At 53.2% G+C, this 24,496-nt stretch overlaps 2 protein-coding genes across 9 annotated transcripts; both read right to left on the bottom strand.

Moving 5' to 3' along the window:
* Positions 1-846: 846 nt before the first annotated feature.
* PRXL2B (peroxiredoxin like 2B) lies at positions 847-3,503 on the bottom strand. 3 transcript variants are annotated; one of them, XM_007529523.3, is made up of 7 exons: positions 3,317-3,501; positions 2,953-3,157; positions 2,490-2,541; positions 1,933-1,996; positions 1,761-1,836; positions 1,462-1,580; positions 847-1,127 (listed from the first exon to the last, which is right to left on the bottom strand). In XM_007529523.3, the coding sequence occupies exons 1-7, from the start codon at positions 3,377-3,379 to the stop codon at positions 1,101-1,103; spliced, it is 606 nt and encodes a 201-aa protein (XP_007529585.1). In that variant the 5' UTR covers positions 3,380-3,501; the 3' UTR covers positions 847-1,100. The 3 variants fall into 3 exon arrangements, with proteins under 3 accessions (XP_007529585.1, XP_060055900.1, XP_060055899.1); XM_060199917.1 differs by lacking the exon at positions 1,761-1,836 and having other exon boundaries at positions 1,933-1,970; positions 3,317-3,503; XM_060199916.1 differs by lacking the exon at positions 1,761-1,836 and having other exon boundaries at positions 3,317-3,502.
* Positions 3,504-3,804: 301 nt separating this feature from the next.
* Positions 3,805-16,213, bottom strand: TNFRSF14 (TNF receptor superfamily member 14). 6 transcript variants are annotated; one of them, XM_060199911.1, is made up of 9 exons: positions 16,104-16,213; positions 9,845-9,997; positions 8,997-9,105; positions 8,080-8,205; positions 6,712-6,867; positions 6,514-6,604; positions 5,335-5,495; positions 4,626-4,678; positions 3,805-4,203 (listed from the first exon to the last, which is right to left on the bottom strand). In XM_060199911.1, the coding sequence occupies exons 2-9, from the start codon at positions 9,932-9,934 to the stop codon at positions 4,078-4,080; spliced, it is 912 nt and encodes a 303-aa protein (XP_060055894.1). In that variant the 5' UTR covers positions 9,935-9,997; positions 16,104-16,213; the 3' UTR covers positions 3,805-4,077. The 6 variants fall into 6 exon arrangements, with proteins under 6 accessions (XP_060055894.1, XP_060055895.1, XP_060055896.1 ...); XM_060199912.1 differs by having other exon boundaries at positions 4,626-4,675; XM_060199913.1 differs by having other exon boundaries at positions 9,024-9,105.
* Positions 16,214-24,496: the final 8,283 nt, after the last annotated feature.

Genomic DNA, 24,496 nt, shown 5'->3' with positions numbered 1-24,496 from the left:
CTGCGCTGGTGGTGGGGACTTTGGCCTTGCTTAGCTGCACCGGCAGAGGCTAAAGCAGGGGCCTTGAGCAGTGCTTCTGACAGCCCTTGGTGCTGGGGCCACAGCAGTGACATTGGTGCTCCCAAATTCTGACCCTTGAGGGGGGCAGGTCATGTATTCAGATGGGGGAGGGACCAGTAGGTGGTCCTTGGGGAGGTCAGCACAGAGTCTGTATTTGGGGTTTGGCAGAGCTGGAAGTAGAGAAATTTGGTGGGGTGATGGGGCATGTTTAATTGCCCCAAGGTTCAAAGAGACAGTGAGAAATGATCCCTGGTAGATGGCTAAGTAGTCACTGCAGGCCTGGACAGGGGATGCTACAGGGTACTGAGAGGTGGGGATGGTTCTGCTCCACACCTGTCATCAGTAGTAGGAGAGAAGAGCACACCAGCTTGGACACACCTAGCTATCCCATCACGGTGCAAATGACAGTCATTTCAGTGAGTGTCCCCCCACATACCGGCCCTTCCCCTAAAGGCTTCTGATCACCCAGAGGGGGAACTGGAGTCACCCCTCTTGGATGCCATGAGCACTAACCTCTAGGCCAGCCTGCCCTGGGTTCTCTGCTGCCCTCTTATCACCCAAGCCCGAGTCTGTCCTCAGAGCCCTGACCTGCCTGCCAGTGCCAAAGGCCAGGGTGTCCAGGGAGACATGCTGCCCATAGTGACTCTCCTCATGGGGAAGATGGGACCTGGGGAGCCACGACTGTCCCATGACCAACCCAGCACCAGGGGCAACTAACAGCAACAGCAGGTTCCACCTAGGATGCAGGGCTCTGAGCCAATGAAGCCACACTGCCAGGAGACCACTTTTTTTTCCTTAAAAGATTTTATTTATTAATGAGAAATATGGGAGGAGAAAGAGCCAGACATCACTCTGGTACATGTGCTGACAGGGATTGAACTCAGAACCTCATGCTTGAGAGTCTAATGCTTTATCTACTGTGCCACCTCCCAGACCATGAGACCAGGGACAGGGGAGTTTGGAGGCCCAGGCCAGAGATTCCAGAAAGTTCTGCAAATCCAGTACTGGTACACTGCCCAGACCCAGAGAGATTCGGGCCTTCACTTCATGCAAGCCTCTTCATCACACTGAAGAGGAAGCAGGACCCATTAGGATGGACACACTCCCTGGGGCTGGTGGCTGAGATGAGGGGATGGGACAAGCAGTCCCCTTCATCAAGGCACAGATCAGCCACCAGGGTCACTCAGCACCCCAAGGAACACAGGAGTCTTCCCACCTCCTGGGATGACCCTGGGAAGGGGTGGGAAGGGGGTAACAGTGACATCCTGGACCTCCCATAAGCACAGCGTGACCTGAAGCCTGACACTGAAGCCCAGCACCCAAATGTGTCTGTCTGTCTGTCTGTCTGCCTACCTGCCTGAATGTACTCAGCAGATAATGCCTACCCAGGCCTGAGCTCACCTGAGGGGGCAGGCTGGCACCAACCTCTGCAGAGATGCCCAACACCTGCAGCACCCGTTCTTGGGAGACATAGTCACCTGGGGACTTCTGGATGAAGTGGAGCAGCACTTGATCCCCACCTGCAGTGTGTGTGTGGGAGGGGGCGGGGGGGGGGGGTCAGGGTGTTCCTGTGTGCCAGGGTTTTAGGCACACACTCCAGCTCAGCTACAAGGCAGGACCACACTGTGGCAGAACAAGGATGCCATGCACAGCAGGGGAGAGATTCAAGGACACCCACCAGACCCTCCCCCCAGGCCCACCTTTGCTGACCACCAGCAGACCCCCACTCTGCAGCAGGTCCCCAGACAGGTTCCCCTGAATGCCCACAGCCTTTGCCTGCAGGGAGGGAGTAGCCCAGTCAGCCCTAGATGGGACCCCTAGGCTGTCCACACTGTGCCCCCCCACCACCACCAACCCCAAGCAGTCACAAACCTTGGTGGCCACATCTCGGACAGGCTTCCCCAGGGCAGCTGGCAGGATGCTCAAGCTGTTGTAGCTGCAAGGAGGTAGCTGGCTTCCAGGCTCTCTAGGCATGACTGAGCGCCTGCCCAGGGTCCTCTCCACCCCCACAAACAGGACCCTCCACCCTGACTCCACAGGAACTCCATGTGAGCATGGGCCACCAGCCCTGCTCTAATTGGCTGCAGGCTGGGCACACAGCCTGCGGACTGGCAGGTGGGAGTGAGGTGGGAGCAGCCATGGCCTAGATCCCAAACTGGGTGAGCACAGAGAGTTGGGGCAGCTGGCACTGTCAATCAGGGCAGGCAGCCATCCTGTGGCACCCACCCCTTACCCTGGGCTGGGATGGCCCCAAACTAGTCTCCCAGCCCCTCTAAAGCCTGGGGGCTGGCCATAAGAAAGAAGTTAACAGGCAGAACCCTGGAGAATCTGGCAAGAGCAGGGATCCCCAAAAAAAGTGCATGCCTAGGGGAGGCTGTACAAAAGGGACTAGGAAGCAGGGGAACCCCCAGTCACCCCAACACACTCACCGCTTGAAGCCCAGCTCCTTGTAGAACTGCTTGCTCTCATCCAAGTACAACTCTGGAGAACAGAGGACACAGCCCAGGAAGCCCATTACCCCAGCTGCTCTCCCTTCACACCCTCTCTCACAGGCAGGGTTGGAGGAGGTGGGCGGCAGCTATGGCCTGGACTCTTTTCCCAGCTACCCAGGGTAGGAGCAGCTGGGAAAATTCAAGGTTCCATCTAGAGTGATCATGCAACCAACCCAGCAAAGACTGACTCAGTTTGGAGGCTGGGCACTGCCAAACTGCCCACCCACTGTGGCATGAAGACATGGCTGGTGGGTCAGTTTGAAAAGGTGGAAGGCCAAGAGTTGTTGACCCAGGAGTATATTAAAGTCACTCCTGGAGTAGGAGGGTCAGGATTGGGGGCGGGGGCGGGGTGGGCAGCAAGGCATGTAAGGGTCAATGAGACGTGTGGGGGAGCAGGCACCTCCCCCGAAGTAGCCGCCGTCCAGGAACTCCTGCAGGCCCAGGGTCTCGGGCCCCACGCCCACTAGGCGCACGCCATGCTGTTTCAGGAGCCCCTGGAGGCCGCTCAGGTCCCTCGCGATCCAGCGACACACCATACAGCCAAAGCGCCGCAGACCGGCCACTACGCACGGCTGCTCCTGCCACAGGCTCCGAAGCTCCACGACCTGCACGGGCCCGGGGTGAAGGGCGTCCCCCCACACACACTGCCCGCGCCCCCCCCCCATCCCCAGCGTGGGTCTGGCCTCGCCAATCAGCAGCAACCCCATCTCCACCGTACGCATCGTCCTCCTCCGCCCAGATGCTGGTCCGACGCCCAGCCTCACCTCCCCGGTCACCGCGTGCTTCAGGACACAGGCGCCCACGCGAGCCACGTCCAGGGCGCTCATGGCCACCGCTTGCCTCAGGGTTGCACTCTCACCACTAGCTGGGGATCCCGTTCCAAGCCAGCAACCACAGACCTCCACCCGGCCTTCCTCCGTCGGGTCCCGCCTCCCAGCCCCGCCCCTACCCCACCCTCTACCCTCCGGTCCCGCCCCCGAGCCCACACTTCACGCCCCTCCTCCACCCTCCCTCCCCTAGCCTCTCCTAGGCCACACCCCTGAACTGAGGGAGGTTTTAGGGTGGGGTGAAGGCTCGCTCTCTGCCTTCCCGAATGAACTCTGCCAATAGTTTTTTTTTAATTTCCCAACGACTTAATAGTTAACAAGAGCACGCAATTAAGGAATTAAAAGTGTTAGCTCCTTACCACATCCACCAAGATTGCTAGCCCCGCCCCTCACCATAGTTCTCACAAAGCCTTAGAGACAGCAACTTGGCTATATTTATTTTATTTATTTTTAAGCTACCCACATGCATTTCTTGCTACTCCAGGCTTTAGAAGGAATGCTGTCAAGGTTCTTGGGCTATATAGGAATATAGGAATCCTGGTCCTTTATGAGAGTGATTGGGGGGAGCCCTTTAGGGTCTCCAGTGATGCCTCTGCTTTTTTTCTCTTTGCTGGTGAAGGCTGCAGTGACCAGGGCCCCCTGGCTCTCCTGACCCAGTCACCATAATTTTGGTCCCAACTGGCACAGTCCCAGGCGGCTCAGACCTCTGCATCCCTTGGTCTTTGATCCAGAGCTTCAGGGGTCGTCTCCTTCTCAGCCACAGTGGTGACACCCTGCAGAGGCTGAGTAGCACTGTAGTCCCCTTCAACATTTGGACTGTTCCGCTGCAAGATGAATTCGGCCATGGTCTCCTGGGCTCAGCAAGGAGCTGAAGGCTCAGAGTGGGGGTGGGGAAGGCATTTTCTCCTCTGCCTTCCTGAATGAACTGTTTTTAATTTTTCATTAACTTTATTTAGTGGATAGAGACAGCCAGAAATTGAGAGAGAAGGGTGTGATAGAGAAGGAGAGAGACAGACACCTGCAACATTGCTTCACCCCTCGCAGAGCTTTCCCTCTGCAAGTGAGGACTGGGGGCTCAAGACTGGATCCTTGAGCACTGTAATATGTGGGCTCAAGCAGGTGCACCACCACACAGCCTCTTCCCAAATGAACTTGACTGAGCTGATAACTCAGGGCCTTCAGAAAACAGGGGAACCCCACATACATACCCATAGCAGCACACCCAGACAGAAACAAGGAATAATACCTTTCTGTGGTGAGTCTTCCTGCAGTGACACACCTCCAAGCTAGGTCTCCCTGCTAAACAGAGCACATGCATTCAAAGGAGGTTGCACAGGAAAGGGGGTGGCTTCTCCTGGAGGTGTGGCCTTCTCAGAAGACTGCCCTTGGCATGGGGCAAGACTGCCCACACGCATGGGGCCCCCTGCTGGCCTGTCCCTCAGGGATATGGATGGCAGAGGTGCTCCTGGCTCCTCCTTGCCACAGCACAGTGTGCCTGACCATCACCCAGCTATGGGGGAGCACTGCACAGAGCAGGAACCCCCAGGGAGAGAAGGGGAAAGGTCTCCTCTCTGACTCTCAGGCCCGGGGGCCCCTGGCCAGCACAAAGGCAGTTGAGAATGTGCTGCCTGGGGGGGAGGGGGTCCTGCACTGAAAGCCTGCACCCCTGGGCCCCTCCAAAAGCCAGGTTGAAGCCACACAGACCAATTCTAGTAACCAATGTGGCCTGACCTAGATGAGGAGCCCAGAGCATGGGAGGAAGGAAAGAAAGAAGAAAGGGAGGGAGGAGGGAGGAGGGAGGGTGAATGATGAGTGAACAGGTTCCCAGTGGGACTGCTTTTTACTCCAACCCTGGGAACCTGAACATACTCCTGGGGCTTCCTCATCTGGGTTTGGGGATGGGGATGCATCTCTCATGGGACTGAGCCAGGAGCAACCCACCCCCATGTGCTCACCAGATGAGCATTTCCATCCTTTGTAACAGCAGATCACAGCTACAATGATGATGAGCACAAACATGCCACCAAGGGTGAAAAGCAGAAGGCCCCAAGAGGAGCAGGTGACATCTGTGCTGTTGGTCCCAGGTTTTGACTTCCACTGAAACGTGCCAATGCACCTGGGAGACAGGAGCAGGAATGTGAATGCCCCTGGTGAGGGGATGACACCTTGTGTTGGCCACTTGTCACACCTAGACCTTGCCTTGGGAAGGACAACAGGGAAGGTGGAGGGGTGTGATGACACAAGGAACCTTACCTCCTTCCCTATGATAGCCACACCTGCTTGTCTCAGCCCCCCTGGAAACTCTGGGGTAAGGAGCTAACATCTAGGGGTCCTCTGCCAGAGAGGGGCCCTCACTGAACAGCCTCCCCTATAGCCTGCCCCTGCCCCCTAGGGATACACCAGAAGGGCACAATGGGGACCAGCATGTATACCCCACTATCCTCCAGCAACACCTGTCTCAGAACAGAATGGCTGACTGGGCCCTGACTTGGGGCAGGGTTGACCAGAGCCCCTCCCAAGACCTTTAGAGACAGGACATAGCAGGAGGGGACCATTGTCCTGTGCCGGGATAGCCTGAAGGTGCTCCTTCCCAAGCTAGTGCTCTCTGGGTTGGAGAGAACTCAACTGGAGCCGATCTAGGCTGCTGCATGGGAGAGGGATCAGGAACTCGTGCCGCACTAACTTCGCAGGAGATACACTCTGGAACTCTCAGAGCCAGAAAGCAATTTCCAAGTGTCTTTAATCAGAAGAGCAGCTGTTTTTATACTCTCCAAGTAGGGTGGAAACAGGATGTGACATAGAGAGGGTGGAGCGAAAAGTGACTGGTGGAAGATCAGGGTGTGACAAGGAGAGGGGGCGGAGCAGGTGAGAATTCTACCACTGAACCACCAATGCCCTGGAGGGAAGGTGGTGCTTTATGTAAATGTAAAAGTGATTTATGTAAATAGACCGCAGCTTTGAGTGGGATCAAACTAATCTCATACAGACATACTGGTGTTTAAGCCGGGGGGAGCTGGCATACTATCCAACAGTCCTGCTAGGACATGGCCCCTAAATCTGGGGATGCATGGAAGACCCTCTTGGGGATACAGGGCTTAGACAACTCCCACACACAAACTCCCACGATCACCTACTCAGTCCAGGGCTGGCATTCCTCCAGGCTCCCATTGGGGGAGAAGGTCCCAAAGGAACAGCCTACACACACGGTGTCTTCCCACTCAGTGCCTGAGGGACAGAGAAACAGAGGTGGGCTGGAACAAGCCTCATGGAGGAGTGGGTCAGGCTACTGTGTGCTGGGTGGGGGGAGTGGGGTAGGCACCTCTCCAGCTCACCTCTCTGTTGCATCCTCTGGCCAGGGCTGCAGGCCATGTGGAGCTGGCACTTGACACAGTTGTCTTCATCCTTTATGCTGCAGAAGTGGCCTTGCTTGCAGCCACACACGGCGTTCTCAGTGCTGGAGCACTTCTGCCTGGTCACCAGGCCCATGGCTGGGACCCCAGAGAAGAAGCTGAGGGCAGCCCGGCTGCCGTGGATGGTGTATTAGAATGTTCTAGTGTGTGTGTGTGTGTGTGTGTGTGTTCACACGTGTGCCTGTGTCTGTGTGTGCACATGTGTGTATGCATCCCATTCTGATACCCCAGGATCTGCCAGTAGCCTTCTTGACTTAACTAAACCCCCACCCAAAATCACCTGTGATCTGCCCCCTTACAAGCAGCCCCCCAGTCCTATACCTGCTATCTGATGAGAGAATAATGGGAGCCCCCTCTTCTGCCTTGGAGAGCTGGAGGAGTCCCAGGCCTGCCCACTTTCAATTCTACTGTCCCAGGAAACAGAATAAATGCCTTCTGCTCCCCAATTTCACCCAATCAGGGGGGCATAAAGGTGTGGGTGCAGCTTCAGGCTTTAAGCCCCCAAATCCATCTTTCTGTGCTGTGCCCCCCACCTGGAGCCTGCCAACCCCAGACCCCATGCCTGGAGCAAGGCTGGTTGTCGTATGCTTTACATTGGTTTGTTCTAGCCCTCCCCCGCCAAGAGAATTGGATCAGTCCCAGTTAGTTTTCGCGGGCCCGCTTGGCCCCACCCCGGAGGAACCCCGAGAGAGGGTTCCAAAGTGGGAGAGTTTCAGAGTTCCAGTGTGGAAGAGTTGCAGAGTTCTAGAGTTCCTGAGTTCGAGAGTAAGAGAGAGTGCTTGCGCCGCGGCAAGGAGACAGCAGAGTTCTGTTTGGTGATTAGTTTGTCTTAGTTTATGAATCGTTGTTCCTGAATAAAGAAATACAGCTTCCCTGCCCAGCCGTTGTCTCCACGTCTCTGTTACCCGCCCGTGAAGCTAGCCCGGCCGGCTAGAGCCTCCAAAAAATTTTAACAACAGCTGTTTCAGTCTGTGATGAAGAGGAGAGGCGTTGAGTACTGGGGTGTTCTGCTAATCAGCACTGGGAGACCAGACCTGCAGTGGGGCCCAGGAGATGGGTAGCAGCAGCAATGCGAGACTCCCAGCTCTCCTAGTGTCCCATTCATGTGGATCATGTGACACCATGGATTATAAGCTCTAAAGGCCAGGGTGCTGGGTCAGACAGGTACAGGCACAGGTCTCAGGATCCCCCTAGATGCCCTGGGGAGATTCCAGGAGGAGGTAGGGGGCTTACCTGGCTCCCTGCAGATGCCCCAAAGAAACCCTGTATGTGTGAGGGAGGGGTGCTCACCTGGCTCACACTCCTGGCACTTGAGGCATTCACTCAGGCCATTGAGATGGGATGTGTAGGTTCTCGGGGCGCAGGGGGCACACACAGTACCCGTGAACTCCCCACAGTGCTCCTTCACCCGGTAACCTGCACCCAGAGCGTCTTCACATTCAGGAGGGCCCCAGCAAGCCCCCCCCCCCATGGCTAATGCCCAACTGGAGCAACACACCCCAGGGACTGAAAGGCACCTGAGATGTCCCTACTCCTCAGTGTGTGTGTGTGGGGGGTCCTCCTGCTACACCAGTGGGTCTGTTTGGGGAGGGGGTGTTGAGAATGTTCTGAAAGAATGTGGGATCTCCTGGAAGATGGAGGCTGGTCTGCACCTCTGTCTGTGCTGGGCCCTGTCCCTGTCCTCTGTCCTGTCTCCTGCATCATGTCCTCCTGCTGCAGCTGTGAGGGCCTGAGGGTCCCTCTCCTGTGTACCCACCAAGGGGTTTTTTATTGCTCTGGATGGTGACACTGTGACCAGAATGGGCTCTAGGCTAGGATGGGGGTAGGGGCCTTTTTCCAGCCTCCAGTTCTCACCCCCCCCCCCCCAGGGATGTTCTTCATCAACTATGCCTAGGTCCAAGCCCATCCACCCTGGCAATGGAAAACAGCTGGCCAGCCCTATCTTTGTAGCCTGGCCTCCATGAGTGCCTGGAGGCACCGTGGGGTGGGCAGGCAAGCCTGGCAGGGCCAGTATTGACCCCCTGGCAAGGCTGGGGGGAGGGGGCAGAGCTAAACTGGATCCTGCAGGGAGGAGAATAGATAGGAGAGGGACCCGAGGTTTCAGTGCTCTGCTTGGAGTCATGAGACCCCCCCGCCCTCTCCCAAGGGGCACCCCACCCCAGTCTCTCCCCTCTGAGTAGCCCTCCAGCTCCCTCCTCTCCACCCACCTGGACTGCACTTTGGGCAGCACTCACCGCCCACCGGATACTCCTCTTCCTTGCACAGGGTAGTGGCCAGGAGGCTGTGGGGGGCCCCAAGAAGAAGGAGGTGCAGCACCTGAGAGGGAAGGAGGGGCTCAGGACTCATCACCACTTGTGGGGGGGGGGCAGACAGAACACTCCTGAGGGCCCACCCTCTTAGAGTTTCCAAAAGCAACTGGTGGGCAGGCTGTGGCCCCTGAATGAGGGCCAGGGGAGCACTGCCTCACCACCCCCTCCCCCACTGGGGTCATCATGGGGACAGCTCTGAAGTGGAAAAGAAAAGGAGAGAATGTTAAAACAAAGAGTTAACTAACCAAACTGTATGGAAGAAGAGATGCCCCAAATAACAAAAGGCTTTGGGAAAAGTACCCCCACCCCTGAGTGGGACATCCTATCCTGACGTGTCATAGAACTTCTAAGTCCTGAACCTTCCCCCAAACACAGCTATGCAGGAAAAGATAAGAATAACTAAGGCAACCACACCCTGAGAAACAGGTACAAGTGGCACCCCCTTAACCTGCAGTCTCTGTGTCTGTGAGAATGCTTTCTGCTCTCAGCCTGTAACCTCCCATATAAATAAACTATACCTTTCCTGTGCTTGGTCCAGAATTCTTTAAGAGCACAAGCTCTTTCTGTGGCATGTTAGTTAACATTAATAAAGTTCCTCCTTGTTGGCTCCATCGGTTTGCTCTCATTCTTGAACCCCAAACAGCTCAGGGGTCAGGTCAGCCCCAGAGAGGACGGGAGAAAACATGCCAGCCTCTGGAAGTGGGGGGAGGGGGAGGAAAGGAGGGGGAGGGGAAAGTTGGACTCACCAGTCTCAGGGCAGCAGCCTTGGGCACAGGGCTCCAGTGGGGGGTCCCCAGCCTCCAAGAAAGTCTTTGTGTCTCCTCAAGACCCCTCATTCCATGGCCACTGCCCTCCCAACCACCAGCCTACAGGACGAGCCTCAGAGCAGGGCAGCCATTCTACAAAGCAAAAGTAAAAGTGAAAAATGAAGATCACCAAGCTTATCTCAGGGACTTGCGCCCTTGCACAAGTGCCTGCCTGGGAAGAGGCTTCAGGTGAGGGACAGGACCTCAGCCAGTTTAACCCTGTGGGGGCTATAGGGCTGGGAGGGTGTCTGGAGCATGGCTGTGTGTCGGGCCTTAGGCCAGCTCCCCCGCACCCCCCTGCCCCCCCCCCATCCTCCATTGTTGATACAATAGTCTATTTACATAATCATTGTTTTTGCCTGAGACCCGCCCTGCCTACAGGGTATTAATTAAGCCCACCGGTTAAATCCTTTGCAACAGTTGCTATGGAAGCTTTCTACCTCCTTTCCTAGCCATTTCCTTTTCCGACTTGCCACTTCCAGTTCAAAATATATAAAAGCATTGTCTCTGATCAATAAAGACACATTGTGTTCCCACTCCACCACGAGTTCCTGGTCTCTCTCCCGCGTCACTGAGTAAGCAGCAGCCCAGGTTGGCTCTGGTTGAGTTCTCTCCAACCCAGAGAGCACATGCCCAGGAAGAAACACCCTCACGCTAGCCCGGCAGCTGTGGGGACAGCAGAGGGGAGGAGGTGGGGAAGAAGCCAGGAGCAGAGCACCTCAAGACCCTCCTCCCACAGGAGGGAGTGGAAGAGTGCCCAGACTTAGCTCAACTGACTTTCCATGAGGAATGCCTCTCCCTCCACTTAAAGCCCCGGTTTTCCTGGGAGAGGGCCCCTCCAAAGTGTCTGCATCCCCCTGCATTCTGACTCCAGAGCCCACAAAGCACCCACACATACACATACACTTTTTGTCTCCTGTCTATGCAGTGCCCTCCATCACGTCCCCTGTTTCCCTTGTTGTTTTCTGAGCACTACCATGAACCAGGACTTAAAGAGTTAAACTTCTTGAGGAGAAATTGGAGATTTGTGAGATGGGGAGCAGCAGGTGGCTCCTCCAGTAGAGCACACAGGCTCAAACCTGGGCATGAGGACCTCCCCTACTCCCCACATGGGAGCATCTGAAGGGGCAGGAGAGGAAGCTTCTCTCTATCTAAAGGAAAATAAAAGCCTTTCAGGGAGATGGGTTCCTGAGTGCATGGAGTCCTGGAAGTACCCGGAAAGGACAAAAATGAAAGATGCCCATCCATTCCTGTGGACAGGTCACCTGACTGTAACCCAGCCTCCCATGCCACAGGAGGCAGTGGGGGCAGGGTGAGTTGGGGACAATGAGACCTCTGTCCCCTGATATAAACACACATAAATTACCCCTTTTTTCCTTCTCATAAATTGTGATGACAGGACTTACTGTAAAACAGACCTGGGGCAGGCAGACTCACCCCATGATTTCACTGGGGCTCCTTGCAGGGTGAAAGTAAGGGTGATTTGCCTTTCTTTGGCCCTTAGAGAGAGTCCTGACATGTGCACCCACTACTAGTCCTTGGGAGGGGTGCTGGGTCACCCCCCCACATAATGCACACCCCGTCACAGAGCAGTAGTGCAAAGTGCTCAGGCTCAAACCCCAGTCTTCTGACCACTCCCACCCCTGCCGCCTCCCCAGCCTTCCTGTGTTTGAACCAGAAGACCTAAGGCTGAGTGTCACGAGAGCAAACAACCTCCCCATATGACATGACCCCCACAGTCCTCCTGACCATCATTCCTCACGAGTCGAGGCAGTAGACCTAACTCCCCACTTTCCTGCATTTGGAACATGAGCACATGCCTTCTCCTGCCCCACCTGGGGACCAACCCTGGACATAGGACACAATTGTCATCACAAACACTCCGGTAAGAAGCACAAGCCCTGCCCCCTCCTCCTCTTGGCCAGAGAGTAAGAGGCTGTCTTTTAAAATTCTTTTCTCTTAACCTGGGACATAGCATAATGGTTAAAGTGTTGGCCTTTTAAACCTGAGGCCCCAGGTTTGATCCCTGGCATCTCATGTACCAGAGTGGTTCTCTCTCTCAAATAAATAAATAAATAAAGTAAAAACTAATTGTAAAATTTTTACTAAGAGTAAAAATAGACACATTCAATTGTTTTAAAAAATTGTGTGTGTGTGTGTGTGTGTGTGTGTGTGTGTGTGTGTTTTGCTTGCTGCCGCCTGGGGCTAGCAGTTTGGGGGACTGTGAATGACATGCCTGCCCACGATTAGGTCCCTTCCCCTGGTCCCCTGGTCCCCTGGGCTCCATGATTGCCCCCAGAGTTGGGGACTGGCAGCAGACACACACCTGGACTGAAAAGTCAGCTGGGAGTGGTGGTGCTGGGGAAAGGCAGCCCCCACCCTTGTGCCAGGATGGGGTTTGCACAGGCAAGTCCACCCCCTGGGTCACATGTCAGCCCAGGATCATGTGATGGGGGATCCCCCACTTCCATCATCTGCATGGGAGGCTGCTCACTCAGATCACCAGCAGGACAGCTTCTGCCTCAGTTGAAGTCCCTACCCGTCTGAGCAGGTCCCCAATTCCTTGGCACACCCAGAAAACTTCCCCCTCACCCCTGCTTGTGAACCCATGCCTAGAAGCCCATCCAGGAAACCCAGAACCCTTTGTGGTCCTGACTTGGCAACAATGTTCCCTGAATAACCATCTCAGTCCTTCTACATAGGTGGGGGTGGGGGGCACTTCTAGGGAGCAGGAGAGGAGCCAAGTAGGGGGGAGGGGGCTGGCCCCTGCTCTGTTGGGTAAGTTCCCCAGTGTCAGAAGAACCCCCTCCCCATCACCTCCCTCCAGGAGAACCAACCCAGCCCCAGGGTTGGGTAGAGAACAGATTCAGGAGGAACTGAGGACTTGGGAGACCCCCACCCTCAAGCATCTGATACAAGGAGCCACTCCTCTATTTTGCATTCACCTACACCCCTGTCCTCCAGGTCTTGAGGGTTTCCAGTGAAGTAGAGGGACCCCTCACCCCATCATCCTAGGAAGTGCTCTAGAATGTTCTGGAAACTCCACCATTCACAGCTTCAAGGGTCATAGAGCAAGACTGCATGAGGGGACACTTGTGACACCTGTTAGGGTTGGCTTAAGAAAAGGGGACCCCAGCCTGCTGCACATGAGCAGTCTTGAAGGGAGGCAGAATAATGGTTCTGCAAAGAAATTCTCATGCCTGAGGCTCTAAAGTCCCAGGTTCAATCCCCCACTACCACCACCACCATAAGTCAGAGGGCACTGACTGAAAGCTAAACATGTAGGCTAGGAAGAGGCATGAGGGTCCAAGAAATCAGCACATACTTAACTTTCATATGATAACCTACCCCAAACCCAGGCCCACTATAAAACTGGGGAGACCAGGAAACTGGGGGCCTTTCACTCTTGAGGCCTGTGTGTGATTGTTTCTCTCTCTTTTCTGTCCTCACTTTTCCTGAATGGAAAAACTCCTAATGGAGTCTCTGTGATTCTTCACTACGACACTCCTCTACAGCTCACCCAGTCGAGTTCCAAGGGGAACCCCAAACCCGTACTCTGTTTCACCCCCCGATAACCACATGGCCTGAGATACTGGGAGGAGAACTTCCCCTTCTACCCAGTGAACCCCCAACTCTCAGCCACCACATATCAGATCTCTCCTCAGCTGTCATTTCACCCAGACACTATGGACAGGCAGGAAATTGAGGCAGGAAGGACCCAGAGGCATTAGTGAATCTCAGCCAGCACAGGCCTGTGTCACCTCCCCAACTGTACCCCAGCATCAGACTGAGGAGTGAGGAGCACACAGCCATAGCCCCAGATGTTGTTTATTCTTTTTTTTTAATTTTCCCCTTTTGTTGCCCTTATTGTTTCATTGTCATCATAGTTATTATTGTTGTCGTCGTTGTTGGATAGGACAAAGAAAAATGGAGAGTGGAGGGGAAGACAGAAGGGGGAGAGAAAGATAGATACCTGTAGACCTGCTTCACCTCCTGTGAAGTGACTCCCCTACAGGTGGGGAACCAGGGGCTCAAACCCTGATCCTTATGCTGGTCCTTGTGCTTTGTGCCACCTGCACTTAACCTGCTGTGCTACTGCCCAACCCCCGGATGTTGTCTATTCTAAGGCTTTGAGAAAAGTCACCTCTTCCAGGAAGCCCTCTTTGATGTGGAATGAACACTATGTGCCACCCCCTCTCAATCGCCCTTTCAGCATTCCTATAGGCCGGCTGTCTTCGTCGAAGCAAATGGAGAGAGGCAGGTACTTGTGGGGCTCAGAGCAGGAAGAGGAGCTATGGTTCTGCCTCTCTTGAGCCAGTCAGCTATATTAGAATCTTGAGTTTCCTTGGACTTCATTGTTCCAGGCCAACTTTCTCAGATAGAAAGAGACAGAAAAGAGAGAGGGAAACACACTACAGCACCAAATCTCCCCCCTCCCTATCCCACCCCACCCCACCCACCCCCACCCCACCCCACCCCCCCCACCCCGCTGCCATTGCAGGCTGGGCTTGAACCTGGGCTGCATCACTTTGACAAAGCAGGCATCCTCCCTCACCCAACCAGTTAAGTTACTCACTCACTATTTATTCATTCACTCACACACATTTCACTCATTCAGTAACTTGCTGGTCCAGAAAAATAGCTCACCAGGGAGGCACATGCTTAAACACCACATTTAGTTTGGTGACCCAAGCTTAAGGCCCAGTACCACAGGGCATGAGGGAACCTCAAGCTGTGTCTCTCTGAGTGAAATCATGCATGAGACCAGTTTGACAAAACAAAACAAGCAAATAGACTTTTAGCTCATTCACTCATTCATTCCCTCTCCCCCCATTTTTCCAGCCAAAAGTTATGAGTTCCTCAGTGATACAATGGGACAGAAGAGTCACCAAGCTCCCACCAGGTCTGGATGTACCCACCATAGCACTCCTTGCTCAGCACCTGGTCCCCAGGAGAGGAATGGCAGAATGAGGGTCCCCTGGAGCTCCCTGGGACTGTGGTACCCTCCCTCCCCCCAGGCCTCTCCTCCCAGTGTCAATGGGGTCCCAGAGACCCCTCTCCACTTGGAGCTGAGACAGATCCTGTGCCCAGAACCCTGGAGGGTTCAGCAGGTGACCACACTGGGGTTCAGGTATCATCAGACAGGCCCTAGATAGCCCCTTCTCCTATGCAGACGGGTATACCGAGGCAGGGCTGGTTCAAAACCCTGAGCCCTGAGGCTATGTCCCTAAGCTCCTCCCCACTTCACCTTTGCCCCTGCAAGAGAGGCCCAGGACTGCAGGGATCCCTGCACCCCACCCACCCCCTACGACCACCACCATGTTCCTGGGGACAGGCTAGGTGAGGGTGCTTGCTGAGGAAGGACATATGCCGGGCAGAGTGGTCCTGAGGTATTGGGGCTTATCTGGAAAGGTCTGGGCGGGCAGGTTGTGGTGCTCAGGAACTGCCCTGGGGGAGCCAGATCTGGGTGTGCCTGGGGCCCAGAGGGCAGTGCCACCCACAAGCCAAGAGACAGAGATCAGAGGGAGCTGAGAACCATGAGGCACACTAGGCCACTGTGGGGGACAGAACCCCAGTGATGCCAAGGGTCACAGTCAGCAGGACCTGGTCTCTTCATGCAGGGGACAAACAGAGGGACATGGGATCTGAGCAGGAAGCATAGTGCCAGACAGCTGAGCTTCCAGATCTGAGGTACTGTCCACCCACACTGCTCCTAGAGCAGAATTTGGGGAAAACATGAACCCCCTAACCCAGACTCCCATCTGTTCCAACTCCAAACCAAATCAATAGTCCTCCTGCCCATCCCCAGGCTTTTTCCACCCTGAACCCTCCAACTCCAATGATGGCACCCAACCCCACCATGAAATAAGGCCCCTAAGTGTGTTTTGATCCTGGTCTGGCTGCCTCATCTGTCACTCAGGACAGAAGCTTCTGGAAGCTTCCTTAGCATGGTCTCACTTGTGTGGGATGGTGGTGCCCCCCCCACACACACACACACAGAGAACAGGTCAGGGCACACTGTAGACAGCAGGACAAGCGAGGCCAGGGGTTCTCACCCAAAAAGGGGCTCTGAACACTCCCCTCCCATAAGCCTCACTCTTCCTCCCCACTCAATCTCAGGAGAAGGCTGTGGAGGAGGGTGCCGGTAAGAAGCCCCCTCCCCTGGCTTAAGAGATAGACAGGCACTTCTGGCCCTCACCTCAGTCAACAGTGGGGATAGTCAGTCAGGTGGCTGTGAGGAGCCTCCTCAGGAGCCTCAGGGTCTTGACTCCAACTGACAGCACAGTCCAGGAAGTGGCCTGAGAAAGGGGAAGTGTGTTTTTACTCTTAAGACACAAAGAGGAAGGGAAAACATATGACTGGCAAGAGGAGAAAATGAGTGAGAAGCTGCATCATCACTATGCTGCGGCCTGCAGGCAGGAGCAAAATTCCCCAGAGGGAACGTGGCACAACTGCTAGTGTGCCCTAACTCCCAGGCGTGAGGTCCGGATTTGATCCCCAGCATTGCATGTGCTAGTGTGATGCTCTGGTCCTCTGTTAGTCTTAGAGGTAGGAGCAGAGTAGACAACATAATGGTTCTGCAAAGAGACTCTTATCTCTGAGGCTCTGAAGTTCCAGGTTCAGTCTCCAGCACCACCATCAGCCAGAGCTGACCAGGGCCCTAGTTAAAAAATAAAAATAGGGAGTTGGGCGGTAGCACAGAGGGTTAAGCGCACGTGGCGCAAAGCACAAGGACCAACTTAAGAATCCCGGTTCGAGCCCTCAGCTCCCCACCTGCAGGGGTCACTTCACAAGCGGTGAAGCAGGTCTGCAGGTGTCTATCTTTCTCTCCCCATCTCTGTCTTCCCCATCTCTTTCCTTTTCTCTCTGTCCTATCCAACAACAACTACAACAATAAAACAATGGCAACAAAATGGAATAAATAAATATTTTTTAAAAGAAATAAAAATAAAAATAAATAACAACAATGATAAACAACAAGGGCAGCAAAAGGGGGATAAATAGCCTTCAGGAGCAGTAGATTCGTAGTGCAGGCACCAAGTTCCAGTGACAACCCTGGAGACAAAAAAAAAAAAGATGAATTTACCATTTAAAAAAATAAATAGGGGGCTGGGCGGTAGCACAGTTGGTTAAGTACACGTGGCACAAAGCACAAGGGCCTGAGTAAGGATCCCAGTTCGAGCCCCCAGCTCCCCACCTGCAGGGGGGTCACTTTGCAAGCAGTGAAGCAGGTCTGCAGGTGTCTATCTTTCTCTCCCCCTCTCTGTCCTATCCAACAACAACAACAGCTATGACAACAATAACAGCTACGACAAGTGCAACAACAAGGGCAACAAAATGGGGAAAATGGTCTCCAGGAGCAGTGGATTCATAGTGCAGGCACCTAGCCCCAGTGATAACCCTGGAGACAAAAATAAATAAATAAATAATTATTATTATAAAAAGTTTTGGGGCCATGTGGTGGCACACTTGACTGAACACATACTACCATCTTCAAGAACTCGGGTTCAAGTCCCAGGGCCCCACTTGCAAGGGGAAGCTTCACAAGCAGTGAAGCAGGTCTTCAGATGTCACTGTTTCTTTCTCCCTCTTTATCTTCTCCTCCCCTCTGTTTCTCTCTGTCACAATCTAAAATAAATGAATAAGTAAATAATGTAATGAAGAAAAAAGTTAAATTCAAAAAGAAAAAAGCCTTTTTGAAAGGAAAGGCTCTGCAAGCAAGACGGAGCACATAGCAGGTCTGGTGGGACAAATGCCTACTGAGTAGAGTAGGTCTGGGGGGGGCCAGAACACGGCAACACCAGGCAGCATTTCCCAGAGGCTGCCAGAAAGCAAAGGTGAAAGCTGCAGAGATTGCTGAATTGTCCCTGAAAGCCCCATGCAAGAATCACTTTCTGTCCACCTTCTTATCTGAAGGAGAGACATTCATACAGGAATGGTGAGTTCTGGAAAGCACCAAAGGGCTCATCACTAGGGAAGCAACTAGTTGCAAAGGGAAAACATCCTGAGGCTGACTGTAGCCTCTAGCCACAGAGAGATCGCAAACAGAGCATGCCCACAAGGTTCAGATGCCGGCCATGCACCCATGTGGAAGGGTCATTGCTGGCTGACCTCTCTAGTCACCTCACTCCTCATGGGACATGGTCTGCAGTCAGAACAGAGAAGGGAGTGAAGATCAAGCCAGCTATCTTGCTGGGCTAGAAAAGGACAGCAGCAGGGCTCAGCAATACTTGAGCCCATGGACATAGCTGGTAGACAGAAGCTTCCAGAAGCCTGAGAGCCCTTAGTTTTCTCCAATACACACTGCATGTATGCAGGACATCGAGCCACTAGTATGGTTCCTGAGTGGGCCTAGAGGAGGACAAGGAGACACACACCTCAGCAGAGAAGGGCTACTGGCACTGCTCACCAGAGACAGAAAGACCCAGGGGACAGACGTCTCCAGTGAGTAAAATACATCCAGTGGCAGGGCTTCTCTAGACCAGCCCTAAGAACATCAGAAGCAAATCAGCAAAGACCAAACAGCAAGAAGCTGAGTTCCTCATCTGAACAGTGCACAACACTCTCTAGAGAAAAGTAGAAGGAGAAACTAGACTGGCAAAGTAGCTTACCTAATTGTGCACTGCTTTGCCACATGTGTGACCAGGGATCGAGCCTGGCTCTCAACACATTAAAGGAAACCTCAGCACTGATCTCTTTCACTCCCTCTCTCTCTGCCTCTATGGGGGGGGGGGGGAAGGGGGAGGGAGAGGGAGAGGGAGAGGGAGAGAGAGAAGTGGGAAAAGATCAGGTCACAAAAAGGTAGAAAGAAGCACATTGGCCAGCATCCAATAAAAAATTACTAGTGTGGCTGGATGGGGTGGGTTAAGTGCACATGGTGCGAAGTGCAAGGACTTTCTTAAGGATCCTGGCTCCTTACCTGCAGGAGAGTCGCTTCACAAGTGGTGAAGCAGGTCTGCAGGTGTCTTTCTCTTCCCCTTCTCTATCTTCCCCTGCTCTCTCAATTTCTCTCTGTCCTATCCAACAAAAACGACAGCAGTAATAACAACAATAAAAACAATGACAATAAACAACAGGGCAACAAAAGGGAAAAAATAAAGTTTTAAAAAATCAAGCAATCAGTAGAAATAGACTTCAAGTCATCAATAGCAGAATTAAAGAGATAAAGACTATGAACTAGCTATTAAAACATAAAAGTGAAATCCAGGAAGATAGAACAGAATTAAAAGCAAATTTCTAGGATTTCAAATTGGGGGCCTGGCAGGTGGTTCACCTGATAGACTACACATGTCTCCATACATGAGGACTTAGATTTGAGCCTTAGGCTGACACATGGCAGCACCTGCTGGGGAGGAAATGATGCTGTGGTATCTTGCCTTCTCTCTCTCCCTATCTATCTTCAAGAGAGAGTCCAAGAATAGACCTATTCTTGTGTGAGCAATATGTCTTTTAAAATATTTATGTGTGAGTTAATAAGAAAGAAAGATAAAGGGAGGGAGAGAAAAAGAAGGGGGAGAAGGAGGAGGAGGAAGAGAAGAGAACCAGAGCTGTGTGACAATTCCGCCACTCCCAGTGGCCAGTGTTTGTTTGTTTGTTTGTTTGTTTTGTAGAGAGATTCAGAGAGAGGGAGAGGCAGAGAGAGACCCTTGTAGCACTGCTCCACCACTTGTGAAGTTTCCCCACTGCAAATGGGGATGAGAGACTTGAACCTGGGTCTTTGCACATGGTAACTTGTATGCTCTGATGGGTGAGCCACCACCAGGTCCTAAATAAATAAAATCTAAATAGATTAAAGAAAGAAAGATGGAAAGAGGGAAGGGAAGAAGGAGGGAATTGGGGAAATGGGAAGGGAGCAAAGAGGAAGGGAAGGAGGGAGGAGGGAGGGAGGGGAGAAAGTTTTACAATTAAGAGGAACAGCTGCATTTTTGTGAAAAGGGCAAAATTTGAATCAGATCCTTACCAAAGAAGAGATGGACAGACAGATGGGAAGAATTGTCCCCAGCAGAGCCATCAGCCAGAAGGAGTCCTGCTCACAATGTCAGGGCCCCACACATTATCACCACGTATCACAATGGGGGTGAGGCCTCCACACAGGGATCTGGTGGAGGGGGGAGGACAAAATTATGCTTATTTATTTTTATCTATTTTTCCCACCAGGGTTAACACCAGGGCTCCGTGCTGGCACTATGAATCCACCACTCTCAGCTGCCATTTCCCCCTTTTCTTTTTTCTTCCATTTTCCCCTCCCCCTGTCTATTTCATTTGATAGGACAGAGAGAAACTGAGAGGGCCAGGGAAGATAGAGAGAGAGAAAGAGAGACATCTGCAAACATGCTAGTTTCATGGCTAGTGAAGTGACCCCCTTCAGGTGGGTAGCAGGGGCTTGAACCCTGGTCCAGACTCATGGTAACATGTGTGCTTAACCAGATGTACCACCACCTAGTCCCCTCTATTTACTTTTAACTGAGCTCTGCTCAGCTCCAGCTTAGGGAAGTGCTGGAGACTGAGCTGGGAGTGTGAGCCTCGGGGATGAAAATCTTGTACATGACCACTGTACTGTAATGTCCACCCAGCCCGGGAACCCAGTTCTGGCCATAGCAGAGCCAAGGGGAGAGAATGCTCCCTGCACCAGGGGACTGGCATTCTCTGGGTGGCAATCAACAAGTTACCTCCTATCTAGCTGTGCCAAGCACTGGTGGCACCCAACACCACCCATCCCCTGGAACAGTGTAGCCATATCATGACTCAGAAAGGCTCCTCGACAGGCCAGACCTGGAGAGGAAGATCACGGAACCATACTGGGGCACAGTATTCTGCAGTGGAATAGCATAATGCCAGAGATGATGATCGTAGTGTGGAAGCGCTCGCGCCCCAAGAGGAGCTGGCCAGTCTTGCAATGATGTTATTCCTCGCGCCCACCTTTGCTGCAGTTTTTATGAGATGTTTGTGAAATAACAGAGTGCGATCGAGAGTAACGCCAAGATAGACTGGCTGGGCTTCATGCCGGATTCTTGTATCGCCAAGCTGCACATTAAGCTCACGCGAGGCCGAGGCATGGTGTAGATGGAAAACAGATGATACCGTTTTTGCAGTGCTAGGAATTAGTCGCCATTTTTTTACAGTAATCAGATATCAGAGACATGTCTTTCGTGAGTGTTTCCTCGAGGATGTCGAACTTGGATGCCTGAGTTGCACAGCAGATGTCATCGGCGTAGATGAACTTCCTTGAAGAAGTTTCTGGGAGGTCATTGATGTAAATATTAAATAGCGTAGGAGCCAGAACAGAGCCCTGGGGGAGGCCACTTGAGACAAGTCTCCATCTGCTAGACTTGTCACCCAGATGTACCCGGAATCTTCTGTTTTGGAGAAGAAACGATATAGTGTTGGCCACCCATGGAGGCAGGCATCTTGAGATCTTGACCAGGAGACCACGGTGCCAGACCTTGCAGCTACATAGGGAACACAGCAGCACATGTGTCTCCGAGCAGGACTGCTCCAGACCAGAGCTCAGAGAGCTGCTCCCCCCCACCACCACCACCACAGCAGCAGGAGCCACCACCTAGGCTTCCAGGAAACTGAAACTCCACAGCAGGATGCCTGTCCACATGTGAATGCCCACAAGCACATCCCTTCCTACCCTGGGGGGCTGCTCCAACCTCCTGGGGTGACCCTAGTACCACAGGTAGATTGCCCTCACATCCTTGTTTTGTTTTCTTACATTGGCCCAGAGTGGGCCCTCTGCAGGAGCAGTTACCCCTGAAGATGCTGAATGCGGTCGGGTGCTAAGATGTCCACACCCACTCACTCTGGGGAACAGCCCCTTGCTGTGTGTGTGTGTGTGTGTGTGTGTGTGTGTGTGTATTTGCTGGGGGGAGCTTGCTCCCTTCATCTGGTACCCCCTGCTGTGTACAGGCTGCAAAACCCACCTGTTCAACATCTAGAATATTACACACACCCCAAGACCCCTCCTATTTTCTTTTTTAACCTCATACTGATTTTAGTTGTGTTTACATCAATTAGTTGATCATTGTTTTTAGTTGTGATACTGAACCCATCACCCTCTTCACCATCTGTATGTGGCCCTAAGCCAGACACCTCCTAGCCCCAGAACTCCCTGGCCCACAGCCTTCCCATGAACAGCAGCTCTGTCTCCCTTCACTTTGCCTCCCCTTGCGTGTCTGCTCCCCTGCTGCCTCCAAGGTCACCACTCTGGGATCCCCCCTCATGGGGACAGGTGCAGGACTTGTGCCCCAACCTGGACAGTGAGAGCCTCCCAGAACCAGTGGCCCTGGAGACACCCTCTTTCCTCTGAACCCCACCATTGCTTCTGAGGGTCTCCACTGCCACTGACCACTGCATGCAGTCCCAGGGTCCTACCACCAGCACAGTGTCCACAGGGCTATCCTTGTCACTCTGTCATCTCCATGGCTATAAAACTCCTGAAACAGTGAGGTCTTTTATACCTCAGCACCTGTGACAGACATCTGGCCACTTCCTACTTTGGCTTCAGGAATACTGCTGCCTTGATGGGCTTGCCTGCCAGCCTTGGAGGGGACCCCCGGGTGTAGGGGGCCCAATTACTTCCTTCCTTCCTTTCCTTTTTTGGGGGGGAATATTTTTATCCTTTTTAATATTTTATTTATCTATTGGATAGAGACAGAGAAATTGAGAGGAAGGGGAGAGAGACTGAGAGACAGACAGACAGAGAGACAGAGAGACCTGCAGCATTGCTTCACTGCTTATGAAGCTTTCTGGGTCCTTGAGCACTGTAACATGTGTGCTCAGCCAGGTGCACCACCACCTGGTCTGCCTTTCTTTCTTTCATTCTTTCTTTTTTTAAATTTAAAAAAATATTTATTTATTTACTTTTCCTTTTGTTGCCCTTGTTTTTCACTGTTGTTGTAGGACCCATGCAAGGAGCCCCTTGCTCCCCACCTGCGGGGGGGGGGGGCACTTCACAAGCAGCTAGGAAGGTCTGCAGGTGTCTTTCTCCTCTCTCAATTTCTCTGTGTCCTATCCAATAAAATGGGGGAGAGTGGCCACCAGGAGCAGTAGTGCTAGCACCCAACCCCAGTGATAACCCTAGAGGCAATAAATTATAAGAATTATTTATTAATTATAAAATAAGAAGAAAGAAAAAAACAGGAACTGTTCTGGAGACCTTGGGGGGTTGTGGGCACTTCCTTCTGCCACACTTCCTTTCTAGTTGTGGGCACCATTGGCTCTTCCCATATTGTTATCTGAAGTTCAAGTAGCTCAGGTTTACTTTCACTCACATTTCACACTTTCCTGCCTGCGACTCTGAGGTCCCAAATTCATTCCCCAGCACCACCATGAGCCAGAGCTGAGCAGTGCTCTGGTAAGAGAGAAAGAGATAAGGAGAGAAAGAAAGAGAGAGGTATGGGAGAGTGGCAAGTACACAACACTGTGTCCACAGCCCCACCCACCACTGGGGGCAAAGGTCTCAGATCCGCCCTGACTAGGGGCCTCTGCCATCCTGGCTGGGGGAGCTGGAGTAGGATTTCACTGAACCTCAACATTTACTTAGCATGTGGGTAGCCAGGTACAAGTGTAGCCAGCCACATCTCTCCTCACATAAAGGAGACATGGCATAACTGAGAGATGATGTAACCAAGAGATGGGGTAACTGGAGCCCTGAGTGTAAAGTGAGGGCATGTTTGTGGCATCACTAATGGGGGAGAAGGGGTCAAGACCCCCTGAGTTTGAGCCACAGGGGTAGCAGTGGGCTGGCCAGATAGCTCACCTGGGAGGGCACCTGCTTTCCCATACACCTGACCCAGGTTCGAGTACAGCCTCCAGCACACTAAGGGAAACTATATGTGTCTCTCTGGTTCTATTTGAAAAAGCCAGCCTGACTAAAGTAAAGTTAGATATATATAACAATCAAAAAGAGTAGCCATGGCCTCCCTAGGCCCCAGGCCCACTGCTGCTGTCCAGTGGCCCTCCACCCCCTACCAAGTCCCCAAGCTGCAGCTATGGGGCTCAGCCTGCATTCCAGAAGGTGCTTCCCCGAGGGAACTTCTGAGAAAATGGTTCTCAGCCTCTCCCCGCCTTTTCCTGGAACCTGGCATAACATGTGTCTGCTGGGCATTCCCCAGCCTTCCGTCCTGCCTGGCTGCATCAGCAGAGTGCTCTGGGCCCTGAGTCCCCGCAGCTGCCCTGGGGAGACGTCACCGCCCTCCCCCGGGAGCAGGGAGCAGCGGGCCGGCAGCACCTCGCCTCGATTGCCAGGGGGCAGCACCTGCAATCAGCGACTCTCCTGGTGGCCTCCTCCAGGCACATATAGGGCGGTGAGGAGACCTCGGGATTCAGGACGAGTAACCCCCCCCCCAAATTCCTGCAGCTTCCTGGGAGAAGGTGCACTTACCCCAGGGAATAAAAGGGTAGAGGAAGACTGGAGGCATCCTTCCTGCTCTATTTGGTCCACATGAGGTCTGGGGTCAGAGCCCTGAGGAGGGCACTGCCCACCCTTCTGCAGGTGACTGTACTCGCTCTGTGAAGTGGGGAGTGTGGCAGTAAGACAGTGACTCCAGCTCCCTTTCCAGGGGCAGATGGCACACTGGCTGGGCA

The sequence above is a fragment of the Erinaceus europaeus genome, chromosome 10 (genome assembly GCF_950295315.1).
Source record: "Erinaceus europaeus chromosome 10, mEriEur2.1, whole genome shotgun sequence".
NCBI lineage: Eukaryota > Metazoa > Chordata > Mammalia > Eulipotyphla > Erinaceidae > Erinaceus > Erinaceus europaeus.
Note: the sequence above shows the minus strand (reverse complement) of the source record. Positions and strands in the feature narration are given on the sequence as shown.